Source organism: Mercurialis annua, linkage group LG4, assembly GCF_937616625.2.
Source record: "Mercurialis annua linkage group LG4, ddMerAnnu1.2, whole genome shotgun sequence".
In the NCBI taxonomy this organism is placed as follows: Eukaryota; Viridiplantae; Streptophyta; class Magnoliopsida; order Malpighiales; family Euphorbiaceae; genus Mercurialis; species Mercurialis annua.
Genome location: NC_065573.1, coordinates 29067797 through 29081830, shown reverse-complemented (window position 1 = coordinate 29081830; position 14034 = coordinate 29067797). Strand labels below are relative to the sequence as shown.

The 14034-nt window shown below is 36.9% G+C and overlaps 3 protein-coding genes across 4 annotated transcripts; all 3 read left to right on the top strand.

Annotated features, from left to right (window-relative positions):
- Positions 1-458: 458 nt before the first annotated feature.
- Positions 459-1822, top strand: LOC126679029 (vinorine synthase-like). Its single transcript, XM_050373965.2, has one exon. The coding sequence runs from the start codon at positions 481-483 to the stop codon at positions 1765-1767; it is 1287 nt and encodes a 428-aa protein (XP_050229922.1). The 5' UTR covers positions 459-480; the 3' UTR covers positions 1768-1822.
- Positions 1823-2557: 735 nt separating this feature from the next.
- LOC126679025 (DNA-directed RNA polymerase II subunit RPB1) lies at positions 2558-11161 on the top strand. Of its 2 annotated transcripts, XM_050373961.2 has the most exons (16): positions 2558-2658; positions 2795-2906; positions 3425-3688; positions 4151-4450; positions 4525-4683; positions 4849-5010; positions 5127-5347; positions 5421-5562; positions 5668-6003; positions 6103-6389; positions 6563-6821; positions 6900-9961; positions 10060-10131; positions 10226-10279; positions 10365-10512; positions 10853-11161. In XM_050373961.2, exons 2-15 carry the CDS (start codon positions 2823-2825, stop codon positions 10507-10509), a joined length of 5547 nt encoding a protein of 1848 aa, XP_050229918.1. In that variant the 5' UTR covers positions 2558-2658; positions 2795-2822; the 3' UTR covers positions 10510-10512; positions 10853-11161. The 2 variants fall into 2 exon arrangements, with proteins under 2 accessions (XP_050229918.1, XP_050229917.1); XM_050373960.2 differs by having other exon boundaries at positions 2566-2906.
- Positions 11162-11280: 119 nt separating this feature from the next.
- Positions 11281-12543, top strand: LOC126679033 (uncharacterized protein At1g76070-like). The gene has a single exon (XM_050373968.2). It carries the CDS (start codon positions 11432-11434, stop codon positions 12104-12106), a length of 675 nt encoding a protein of 224 aa, XP_050229925.1. The 5' UTR covers positions 11281-11431; the 3' UTR covers positions 12107-12543.
- Positions 12544-14034: the final 1491 nt, after the last annotated feature.

The following is a 14034-nucleotide window of genomic DNA, read 5'->3' as shown; positions in this document are numbered from 1 at the left end:
GATCGGTTCCGGGACAGTTCACGGGCTGACCCGATCTGTTGTTATCTTTAAATAAAAGATTTTCCGATATGACGAATTATAAAAGAATAAGTAGCTCATATCTACATTACTAAAATTTAAAAGTTCGTATTATAATCGCGAACACTCTAAAATTTTCAATTTTTTTAATTAACTCTAATTAATACACCAAAATAATGAACAATATCGTTTATAATTGGAGAAATACAAAGCATTACTATTTTAGCTTTTGACAAAATCCTAATCAATAAATTTGAACCTAGAATTGGAGATTGCATTACCAAAACAATAGATCAAGTCGGATCACATTTTTCACTAAAATAAGAAAATCAAATCCCAGGACATCAATGCCAATTTGCCAACCTCCATCAATCAATCCTCTATAAAGACCAAGCTTTCACCAAAAACAAAATTCCAAAAAAGTATTCAAAAATGGGTGAAGCAAATCTTAATATTGAAATAATGAGCAAGGAAATGATCAAACCATCATCTCCAACTCCTCCTCATCTCAAAATCTTCAAATTATGTCTAATAGATCAGTTTTTCCCTTCATCACTTTACACGCCATTGCTTCTTTTCTACCCCATCAACCAAAACAACACAACCACTAATCTTGAGCATTTAAAATCATCACTATCCAGTTACCTATCTCTTTTTTACCCTCTTGCAGGAAGAATCAACGATGCTACTTCAATAGAATGCAATGATGAAGGGGTTATTTATGTCCAAGCAAATGTCCATTGCCCTATTATAGATATTTTAGAACACCCACCCGAGGTTCAAGAACTCGAACAGTTTTTTCTTCCTGAAATTACTACGAGTGAACCTCTTCTTCTAGTTCAAGTCAGCTCGTTCAGTTGCGGTGGTATAGCAATTGGGCTCCGTATGTCACATAAAATTGCCGATGCTGCCACTATTTGCATTTTTTTGAAAGGTTGGGCTGCCATGGCTAGTAGCAGTGAGCTACTATGTCCCGATTTGACTACTGCATCCTCTGTTCTACCACCATTATCAGATCCCATTATCTCCGTCCCGCCTCCTGATGAAATGCCTTGTTTACCAAGTAAGCCTTTCGTAAAGAGGTTGGTGTTTGATGGATCGAAAATTGCTGCTTTAAAGGCGAATGCTACTAGTTCGAGTGTGGCGAACCCAACTCGAGTAGAAGCTGTGCTTGCGCTTGTCTGGAAACATATAATCAACACGTCTAATTTGACGTCAGGATTTCCGAAATTTCATTTATGTTCGAATTTTGTCAATCTTCGTAACAGAGTTGTGGGACCTTCATCCGAAAATGCGGTAGGAAACCTTGTTGCACAATGTTTTGGTAAGATAGAAAGTGGTAATAGCAATGAGTTAGAATTGAAAAACATTGTTAGTTCATTGAGGAAAGGATTGAAAGAGTTTAACAAGAATTGGATAGAAAAATTTCAAGAAAATGATGGCAAATCTGCATTTTTTGGGCTATTGAAAGAGATCGGTGAGTATCAAGAAATAAGTGAATTAGATTGGTGCAATTTCAGCAGTTTATGTAAAATGCCATTATATGATTCGGCGGATTTTGGATGGGGAAAGCCAAAATGGATCGCATTTCCTAGAGCAGATTTGCCGATGAATTCTGCTTTGCTGATGGATAGTGAAGACAATGATGGTATAGAAGTTTGGCTAAGCTTGAAGAGAGAAAATATGGCATTGATTCTACAAGATCAACAATTGCTCAACTTTGCTAAAGTTAATCCAACTATCATCTAGGAATTAATTATGTTTATTTTTTGATTGAAAGGAATTAATTATGTTTAATCAAAAGGATGATAGCTTCAATTAAGTTTTTTACTGTTGCAATCATGTAATAAACATAACTTTTAATATATAAATCTAATTTATAAATTTTACAAAAGTTAAATAAAATTTTATTAAAATTAAATGTAGTAAAATTTAGGATGGGTCTATTGTTGTTTGATTTTAAAAGTTTTTATTTTTGTAATTGATGATATGATAATAATGACAGATGGATTTGCTAGATTATGGATCGTTTGCTATTCAATTTATTACATCTATACTATATTAAAAAAATTTAATTTTAAAAGTAAATGGATCGAAGAATGTTTTATTAAATTATAGATATTATCACCATATAGAAACAAATAAAATAAGGTTACATTTAAAATTAACTTAAATTTATTAAATATGTGTTTGTACTATTATTATTGAGTTAAAATACATTATATAATAGGATGTAATAATTATTTTTATTAAGATTTTTTTTTATTATTCTAGATTTTTTCTAATATATATGGACACTAAGTATTAATTTTTTATATAAGTGTCTTTTTATCTTTATTTTCATAGATGGCGCCGTTGCAATAGAGTTTAAAATAATTTTAATTTATTTTGCTAAATTAAATTATAATTAAAATGCTAAATTTATAAATTCTAACTTGACAAAAACGACACCGTTTACATACGGATAAAGCGCAAGTGGTTGCAAAATCTGTTAGGCTAGGGCTTACCTCCGTCTATAAATAAGACCCTTGGGGTAAGGTTTTCTCTTCGTTTCGAGATTTCTCTCTCGTGAGGGAAATTGATCTGCGAGATCTCTCTCATCGCAGTGCACACAGATCTCTCTTCCACTCCAGAAAAACGGTACCAAAATTTGAATACTGATAATAACAACAAACAAACTGTTAATTCAATACTTAATAAAGAACATTTTGAGTCAAACTAATTTCAATTAGGGTTTTTATTCTTCAATTATTGTTCCTGTTTCTGATTAACTTAGAAAAAACTGATCGCCGAAGTAAATCAAAATGGATATGAGATTTCCTTACTCGCCGGCGGAGGTGGCCAAAGTCCGCGTGGTGCAGTTCGGCATACTCAGCCCCGACGAGATTGTAATTTCTCTTCTCTGTCTTCTTTCTTTCTTATCTGCTTCTTTTACTTTGAACATAATCTAAAGAAATTAAAATATAATCTAAGCTTCGAGTGAAGTGTTCTTGTGTACTCTTATCTCTATTTGTGTGTATTTTCAGTCCTTTTTACATTAGTTATCAAGAACTCAAAAACTAGTGTTGTTCATGTTTTCACCTCGGTGGCTGAAATGCTATAGAATTTGAGTAAATGAGATGATGTTACTCGATTATTTTAGCTGGAAGTTGGCTAGCTTGTTCCTTTAAGTGGTTTTCTGCTGCTGGAAACTAAAAGAAAAGGCCATGAACTATTAGTGGATAATAGCTGCAGTGCTGACCTTCAAATGACGATGATGGTTTTAATTTTAATTTATGATTTTCCATGTGTGAAAATGTAGTATAAGAGGATTAAAGTTTTATCAATTGTAGTGTTGCTTTTGTAGCTAGGTTTTGCTTTGAGATGGTCGTATTGTTTGCTGACAGTTGTAGTGTTGTTGTGGCAGAGGCAAATGTCCGTAGTGCAAATTGAGTTTAGTGAAACGACGGAAAGAGGAAAGCCTAAGCCAGGTGGCTTAAGTGATCTTAAGCTTGGTACAATTGATAGGAAGATGAAATGTGAGACTTGCACTGCTGCTATGGCGGAGTGTCCAGGTCATTTTGGTCACCTGGAGTTAGCCAAGCCTATGTTTCATATAGGCTTTTTGAAAACGGTGCTCAGCATAATGCGAAGTGTTTGTTTCAACTGTTCCAAGATTTTGGCTGACGAGGTAATCATTTTTCCTTTGGAGTTGAATTGCTATAGTTTCCGCTGCTAATTCGCTTTTCATCCTGAGGTTTTTTGTGGAGCTGCAAAAAAATTTCTATGAAAATGCTTGTTATCAAAGAGGTTAATGTTTATCTAGACTTTGGCTGCTTGTAAGCGGTATACTGACACCTGGATAGCCTATTTTGATTGACTGAAGAAATTCACTCAAGTTATCACCATGGTGTTACCCATGGTTGAACAATTGTTGGATGATCTATTGACTGTATTGAGAATTAGCAGCTCCATGATTTAGTTGGCTCCATTGGAGCTTGCTGCTGCCTTTTATTTTTGCTAGATTGCTAAATCAAATAAAGAAGTCATCAAGCCAGTATTCACCTTTTAGTAAAGGCCAGTGGCTTAGTTTTCTTTAACATTCGTGATGTTGGTAACTCCCTCATAATCAGGTCTTATTGTTAAATTGCAGGAAGAACACAAATTTAAGCAAGCCTTAAAAATAAAGAATCCCAAAAACAGGCTTAGAAAGATTCTTGATGCCTGCAAGAGTAAGACTAAATGTGAAGGTGGGGATGATATAGATGTTCAAGGTCAAGATACCGATGAACCAGTGAAGAAGAGTCGTGGTGGGTGCGGTGCTCAGCAACCAAGGCTGACTATTGAAGGGATGAAGATAAATGCAGAGTACAAGGCACAAAGGAAGAAAAATGATGACCAGGAACAACTACCCGAGCCTGTGGAAAGAAAGCAGACACTTACCGCAGAAAGGGTATTTCATAGTACATGTGGAAATATTATGCCTGAAGTAGTTTATGAAGCTAATGTGTTGGGTTTTTACTCTAGGTCCTTGGCGTTCTGAAAAGGATAAGTGATGATGATTGCCGCTTGTTAGGATTTAATCCAAAGTATGCTCGTCCGGATTGGATGATTCTGCAAGTCCTTCCAATTCCACCACCTCCTGTGAGGCCCTCTGTGATGATGGATACGTCCTCTAGGAGTGAGGCAAGCTTCTATTTGCTTTTTCTATAGATACTGTAGTTTTGATTTTTAGAGGTTAGGGAGGGGGTTGGGGTACGTGGTTAAAAGTACATTGAACTTCAGGCTTTAGTATTACTAATAATCTACTCGTTTGTAATGATTCTCATCTCTTGACTATGCTGCATCCAGGATGATTTGACTCATCAACTGGCAATGATTATTAGGCATAATGAAAATTTGAGAAAGCAGGAGAAGGGTGGAGCACCTGCACACATCATATCGGAGTTTGCCCAGTTATTGCAGTTTCATGTAGCTACATATTTTGACAATGAATTGCCAGGGCAGCCAAGGGTATGTATTGCTGGATATTTGATTTTTCTGAAATGCAAATGTACAAGAAAGGTTATTGTGCATCCTCCTGTCAGAAGATGGTTTGTATTCACTGGCTGATGATTTTTGCTGTGTAGGCTACACAAAGATCTGGGAGGCCTATTAAATCCATTTGCAGTAGGCTCAAAGCCAAGGAAGGCCGAATTAGGGGTAACCTGATGGGGAAACGTGTGGACTTTTCTGCACGTACTGTCATTACTCCAGATCCTAATATCAATATAGACCAGCTTGGTGTGCCTTGGAGTATTGCACTAAATCTGACCTATCCAGAAACTGTTACTCCATATAACATAGAAAGGTTCCTTATCATAACGCGTTGATATTCTCATCTATCTACTCCACATCTCTCTTTAACTTATATTATAAAACAGGTTGAAGGAGCTTGTTGAGTATGGACCACATCCTCCACCTGGTAAGACTGGTGCAAAGTATATCATAAGGGATGATGGTCAAAGACTTGACCTTCGATATTTGAAGAAAAGCAGTGATCACCATTTGGAGCTTGGTTACAAGGTCTGGCTTTATATTTCAACTTGATTTTTTTTTTTGATAAATAACTTGAATTTTATTGGTTGTTTTTATTTATTACTTTGCTAAACTCTTAAAACTGTGTCTCAGGTGGAGAGGCATTTGAATGATGGCGACTTTGTGCTCTTTAATCGTCAGCCAAGTCTTCATAAAATGTCTATCATGGGCCATAGAATCAAAATTATGCCATATTCAACATTCCGTTTAAACTTGTCTGTTACTTCACCATATAATGCTGATTTTGATGGTGATGAAATGAATATGCACGTTCCTCAATCATTTGAAACTAGAGCAGAAGTGTTAGAGCTGATGATGGTTCCCAAATGCATTGTATCACCTCAAGCAAATCGTCCTGTGATGGGAATTGTCCAGGATTCGCTTTTAGGATGTCGTAAAATTACCAAGAGGGACACCTTCATAGAGAAGGTGATAGTTAAATAAAAATACCGGTCTGTAGGCTATTTTAACATAATATTTTCTTCATCATGGCTGGTAATTGAAGTGGCAACCCTTGCTTTCTTGCAGGATGTATTTATGAACATATTGATGTGGTGGGAAGATTTTGATGGGAAAGTTCCTGCTCCTGCAATTCTGAAGCCGCGCCCAATTTGGACTGGGAAACAAGTTTTTAACCTTATCATCCCAAAGCAGATAAATCTTATTAGGACTTCAGCGTGGCACGCGGATACTGAAAGAGGAGTTATTACTCCAGGAGATACTCTGGTTCGAATAGAAAAGGGAGAGCTGCTATCTGGAACTCTTTGCAAGAAAACTCTTGGAACTTCTACTGGAAGTCTTATACATGTCATTTGGTATGCATTCCAGATATTGTGTATCATCTATAAGACCATTTCTCAGTATTTTTATTTTTCATGAGTTTAAAATGCCAGTACATCTTAAGAGTATATGATTTACTAGAAGAGCGATCTTAGCATTTACTGAGAGTTGAAGTTTGAAAACTTAGTATTCTGGTTCATGCTTGCAGGGAAGAGGTTGGTCCAGATGCTGCTCGTAAGTTTTTGGGGCATACACAATGGCTTGTGAATTATTGGCTGTTGCAAAATGGTTTTAGCATTGGAATAGGTGATACAATTGCTGATGCATCAACTATGGAGCAAATCAATGATACTATCTCGAATGCAAAAAATAGAGTAAAGGAACTTATTAGGCAAGCCCAAAACAAAGAATTGGAGCCAAAACCCGGACGAACAATGATGGAATCATTTGAAAATGAAGTTAACACGGTACATAAAAATTATTTTGTATTGATTTCATCTGTGTGGTCACTTGTTGTGTTCACTAATTTTATTTTATTCTTTTAGGTGTTAAATAAAGCTCGTGATGAAGCGGGAAGCAGTGCTCAGAAGAGTTTGTCTGAGAGTAACAACCTTAAAGCCATGGTTACTGCAGGCTCAAAAGGGAGTTTCATTAACATATCACAGATGACTGCTTGTGTGGGGCAGCAAAATGTTGAGGGTAAGCGAATACCATATGGGTTCATAGATCGAACATTGCCTCACTTCACAAAGGATGACTATGGGCCAGAAAGTCGTGGGTTTGTGGAGAACTCATATCTGCGGGGTCTGACCCCTCAGGAGTTCTTCTTTCATGCTATGGGTGGTAGAGAAGGTCTTATAGATACTGCGGTTAAAACTTCTGAGACTGGGTACATCCAACGGCGGCTAGTGAAGGCTATGGAGGATATCATGGTTAAATATGATGGAACTGTTAGAAATTCACTTGGGGATGTCATTCAGTTTCTGTATGGAGAGGATGGCATGGATTCTGTTTGGATAGAATCGCAGAAGCTGGACTCACTAAAAATGAATAAATCAGAGTTCGATAGGGTCTTTAAATATGAACTTGATGATGAAGATTGGAATCCTAAGTACATGTTAGCAGACCATGTTGAAGATTTGAAGAGTATCCGCGAATTGCGCGATGTGTTTGATGCTGAGGTTCAAAAGCTGGAAGCAGATCGATTCCAGCTTGGGACGGAGATTGCAACCACAGGTGACAGTTCATGGCCATTACCGGTTAACCTCCAAAGGCTTATCTGGAATGCACAGAAGACTTTTAAGGTAGACAAGAGAAAGAATTCTAACATACATCCTATGGAAGCTGTTGAAGCTGTGGATAAGCTGCAAGAGAGATTGAAAGTTGTTCCAGGGGATGATCTGCTGAGTGTGGAAGCCCAAAAGAATGCTACTCTTTTCTTTGGAATCTTACTTCGCAGCACTCTTGCCAGCAAAAAGGTGTTGGAGGAATACAGGCTTAGCCGTGAAGCCTTTGACTGGGTTATTGGTGAAATTGAATCAAGGTTTTTGCAATCTTTAGTAGCACCAGGTGAAATGATTGGATGTGTTGCTGCACAGTCAATTGGAGAGCCTGCTACTCAAATGACACTCAATACCTTTCACTATGCTGGTGTCAGTGCTAAGAATGTGACCCTCGGTGTTCCCCGGCTGAGAGAAATTATTAATGTAGCTAAGAAAATCAAGACACCTTCTCTTTCTATCTTTTTGGTTCCAGAAAGTAACAAAACCAAGGAGAAGGCTAAGAATGTTCAGTGTGCTTTGGAATACACTACTCTACGGAGTGTTACGCAAGCTACAGAAGTATGGTATGATCCTGATCCTGTTAGTACCATTATTGAAGAGGACGTTGATTTTGTAAAGTCATATTATGAAATGCCCGATGAAGAGATTTCACCAGAAAAAATCTCTCCTTGGTTGCTTCGAATAGAGTTGAATCGTGAAATGATGGTTGATAAGAAGCTTAACATGGCTGATATTGCTGAAAAGATTAACCTGGAATTTGATGATGATTTGACTTGTATATTTAATGATGACAATGCTGAGAGGCTGATTCTACGCATCCGTATCATGAATGATGAAGCCCCTAAAGGGGAGCTGAATGACGAGTCGGCCGAGGATGATGTTTTTCTGAAAAAGATAGAGAGTAACATGCTGACTGAGATGGCTCTTCGAGGTATTCCAGATATTAACAAGGTTTTCATCAAACAAAGTAAAGTGAGCAAATTTGATGACATTGAAGGATTTAAGACAACAGAGGAGTGGATGCTGGATACTGAGGGTGTTAATCTACTAGCTGTTATGTGCAATGAAAATGTTGATTCGAGGAGGACAACCAGCAATCATCTGATCGAAGTTATTGAAGTTCTTGGTATAGAGGCTGTTCGTCGTTCCTTGCTGGATGAGTTGAGGGTGGTCATATCTTTTGATGGATCTTATGTGAATTATAGACATCTGGCTATTTTGTGCGATACCATGACCTACCGTGGGCATTTGATGGCAATCACTCGACATGGTATTAACCGAAATGATACTGGGCCATTGATGAGATGCTCATTTGAAGAGACAGTGGATATTCTGCTCGATGCTGCTGTGTATGCTGAAACAGATCATTTGAGGGGTGTTACTGAAAACATAATGCTTGGTCAGCTTGCTCCAATCGGCACCGGAGACTGTGTGTTGTATCTCAATGATGACATGCTGAAGAATGCTATTGAGCTTCAGCTCCCAAGTTATATGGACGGTCTGGACTTTGGCACGACCCCCGGTCGCTCTCCAGTCTCGATGACTCCTTATCATGATGGTATGATGTCCCCAAGTTACTTGTTTAGCCCAAATCTCCGCCTGTCGCCGAGCACAGAAGCTCAGTTTTCCCCTTATGTTGGTGGAATGCCGTTCTCTCCTGCGCAATCTCCAGGCTACACCCCATCATCCCCTGGATACAGCCCTTCATCCCCGGGCTATAGCCCTACTTCACCTGGCTATAGCCCTACATCACCTGGCTATAGCCCTACGTCCCCTGGCTATAGTCCTACTTCACCCACTTACAGCCCAAGTTCTCCCGGCTATAGCCCAACTAGCCCTGCTTATTCTCCTACCAGTCCATCGTATTCCCCAACATCTCCCAGCTACAGCCCTACATCTCCCAGCTACAGCCCTACATCTCCCAGCTACAGTCCGACCTCACCCAGTTACAGTCCGACCTCGCCCAGTTACAGTCCCACATCACCTGCATACAGCCCTACCTCACCTGCATACAGCCCTACCTCGCCGTCATACAGCCCCACCTCTCCTTCCTACAGCCCCACATCACCCTCCTATAGCCCCACTTCTCCCTCCTACAGCCCAACTTCTCCTTCATACAGCCCTACCTCTCCTGCTTATAGCCCCACATCCCCAGGGTACAGCCCAACCTCTCCTTCATACAGTCCCACATCACCAAGCTATAGCCCCACCTCACCAAGTTTCAATCCTCAATCTGCCAAATACAGTCCATCCATTGCTTACTCGCCTAGCAGCCCAAGGTTGCCACCTTCCAGTCCTTATAGTCCCACTTCTCCAAATTACAGGTAGCTAGTCTTCCCTTAATTCTCTGCTTATGGTTGTGGTAAATTATTTTATGCCAACTTGATGCTTTTTATTGTTAATTTGCGTCCCTATGTTGCAGCCCTACTTCACCATCATATTCACCAACATCTCCAACATATTCCCCTTCAAGCCCGACATATAGTCCAAGCAGGTGACTATTATTACTGTGCTGCATTTTTTTTCCATGCTTCAATTGTTTTTATGAAGAGCATTTATTCTAACTATGCTGTCATTTGCTTCGTCAGCCCTTACAATTCTGGTGTTAGCCCTGATTATAGCCCAAGTTCTCCACAATTCAGGTATGCCAAACTTTTGATCCAATATCCCTGAATCTAACTAGGTCAATCTGGTTGAGTTGTTTTAACATTTTTATTCTTATCACAGTCCAAGTGCTGGGTATTCACCAAGTGCACCTGGGTACTCGCCTTCATCAACAAGCCAATACACTCAGCCAAGTGCAAAGGATGACAGGACTGGTGAAGTGGACAGGAATACGAAAGACAAAAAGGACGATAAGAGCAGTAGATGAGATGTATGTTCCTTTAACACCAAGTTCTTTGAATTCTTGCCTGATATTAGTTATATATTTCTTGTTGGATTCATTAGGATTTTCCTGTGGATTTGCACTGAAGTAAAGTCAATCAAATGGATGATTCCTTTCTATTTTCAGCCTTCTCTTTAGTTTTTACACTTTATAGGATAAAATCCTAGTTCTTCTGATCTATTAATACCATAAGTAAAACTAAACATTATTGATAACAAAATTTGATTTATTTGAGACTTTCTGTTTCGATCACAACTTAAAAATTATTTTATTCTTATGTTTAGTTAGCATCTTATGTTTATACTCTTCAATTTTCTTCCGCGTGCAGATTTCATGAGTTGTATTGCTGAGGATTTGTGGAGAGATGGCAGAGTTCAGAGCCAAAACTTTCGATTATGGGCAAACTGCTCAAGTGGAGCAGAAGTATTTTCACTGATTTGTTTGCAGCTTCTTTATCATTTGCACATTTGAACTTTGTAGTGTAAATGGTTACCCATAAACAAATAGGGTTGCAAATTATAATTGCTTAATCTGTTGTAATTATATGAACTTGTACATGTTTTATTTTCCCGCTTGTAAAATCATAATTCAGGTAGTTATTAAATCAGTTAAAAGGGTGTTTATCATTTGGAGGTAATTTACGGGCAATGTGTGAGAATGGAGGCAGAATGAAGAAACAGTCCAAAATAGAAGAAAACGTGCAAGCTGCAATTTTTATTATCTACAAATGTTGCTTTCACAAAGTCAGAGGATGAAATGGCCTCACGAATCATGCATTAATTAAAGAATTTCTAATCTATTTTATTACATTTAGGACGGTGGATTATGTCAATTAAAAAGCTTCACCTCTTCTATATTCTAAAGCTTCAAATTCTCTGTTTCCCGAACCTGAAACTTTGATTTCTTAATGGTTAGACATGAGAAATCTAAGGCCAAAATTTCTGACTTTCTACCAAAAGCAGCTGGTCCTGTAAATTTCATGAGTCCGCCACCTAGTCCGGCTAGAACCCCTTCCAGAAAAGGATGCCGTAGTCCTCAAGTATCTCTCGTTCCAAAAGAAATTCGTCGAAAGGCTCGTAGTTTAAGCTTTGATGTGATAGAGCCTAATTCTCCTAAAGTGTCGTGCATCGGCAGTGTCAGGAACAAAGGCAGGAACAAGAGCAAGACCAAAAACAAGCTCACAAAAATAGTAAAAGTGGTAGCTGCTTCATTTTCTTGGCCTTTCAAGAGAAAACAAGAAAGTCAGGTGGGTTGTGTATTTGACAGAAATCAGGTAACTACAGCAGCAAAACTGATTTCTTTAACTCAGCAATATTGTGTTGCTTTAGAAAGTCCACAACATGATGTTTCTGATATAATTGTACCGAAACAATTGCGCTCGTTGAGTCAAGTGAAGAAATTTGCAAGTGGAAGGGGTGTTTTGAGGGATTTTGATTGGAAAACTCATGCTGTTGGAGAAGATGAGAGGATTGAGGATAAACAAAATGATGTTGCAAGTTGTTCCAAGTCTATTGCCAATGACTCAAATAAATGTGTGGGAGACAAGTGCCATTTCTCTCCTCCTACACCACTTCCATTGTAAACTATTTTCTAAAAGACATCTTTTTTTTCCGAGAAAGACGGATAAAATATTCCGACACGATACCATCAGGAGCTTTAGTACTTAAACCAACACCTTAACGCACGAGTTGACGACAGAGGAGCGTGTTATGTGATATTGGACATTCTAATGGAAGAGGGGTATCTCTCGGGCCTCTTATGGTAGGTCAACTGAATGAACTAAAATTTCAAAATTCAAATACGATTGATAAGTTGTTAATAATGTATTCATTGCTTTGCAATTTTGCATCAATTTTCTTTTCACATTTCTGATATCATGTTTAAAATTGTGTGAAGTGTGAACATTTAGTGCTTATACAAGCTATTTTGTTATGATTTCTGAAATGCTAAAGGAAAACATGTTAGTTTGAAGCAATTCTTTGTAATGATTCATCCAATCCAATAAGGAAATAATTCTAAGGTGCACTGTTTTTTTTGCTGGTTATTAGTGATTATAGTGAAAGATATACTAGAAATTTAATAGCCGCCATGTGAGCACAATCATCCTCAACCAATTCAATTGAGTAAGTTTGACTAAAATTGAAATAAAGTTCTTTAAGTCATATCATAATTTATAAAATGAAAAAGTTTGATTAGAAATGGTTCGATTTAGTTGTTTAAATGATATTAGCAAGTTTTTATTATGCAATGCTTATTCATCTGTAATGGCGGACATGAGGCAATGTTTTCATTAATTTTAATAATGATGATAACTATAGCCACAAAATTTAAAATAGACTAAACTGTACAATTTCAAAAGTAGCAGTTAGATGACCCAACTTAACAGAATCTTGGTGTTTTTAAGTTATTTTTCTAACATTGTATAATCATATACTCAAATTTTATATGAATATGTATAATTAAATGTTCCGTAACTAAAATTTGCTTCAGTTTGATATATAAGCTGTATCATTTTGATAAGTCAATTCCAACAAATTGAAATGATTTGAATGAAAAAAAATCACTAATAATACATGTAATTATACATATATTCATATAAAAATAAACAAAGACTACTTATAATAAAATAATTAAATACTAGTATATAGAAAATAGACTAAACATGATTTATATGAATCATATACTAATATAATATTACCAAAAGTGATTATATAATATTATCTAAATAAAAGAAAACATTGTTTTAATAAATTCCTATCAATTCATTAAAAAAAATCTTATCAATATTCAACAATTCACTTTGATTTTAGCAAAATACTAGTTTTACTTCGATAAAAATTTTAATTCTTCAGTTCCATGCAATTTTCTATATGAGTATTTATTGTAAACTCAAACCATGCTAAATTTTTCTATTAGTTTTGTCCAAACTCTTGATAAAGTGCGATATTAAATTAATTATTAGATGACGTTAGAGTAATAAATTGAGTCGGATTTGTCATTTCCTATTTTTATTTTCTGATATTTTAAAATATATGATTTACCAATAGAGGGAGACACGTATAAATTAGACTAATTATTGAAGTATATCTTTGTTCAACCTTAGGAAAAGACAAAAGACAAGGGACTTCTTTTTGTTGGGCATGTGGCTGTTTATGTGTGTGAAGGAAGCATGGAATGGCATCAATCACCATTCACCAAAATGGGTAGCTTTCACCTTATTTTACAAGAAACCGCTTCCAATGAATATATCCTTCAAGTTTAAAGGTCTTCATGTATTTTGAGAAAACAAAGTAATAATTTTGTTATCTATCTCAAATATATTAGGCCAAATATTGTAAAAAGGCCAAACCTTTCACGAAAGTTTCACAAAAGTCCTGACCTTTCAATTTTGTCGATTTTGGTCAAAAACAAATTAGTTAGTTTCACAAAAGTCCCGACCTTTCAATTTTGTCGATTTTGGCCAAAAATGGATTATTTGGTTTCACAAAAGTACTGACCTTTCAATATTTA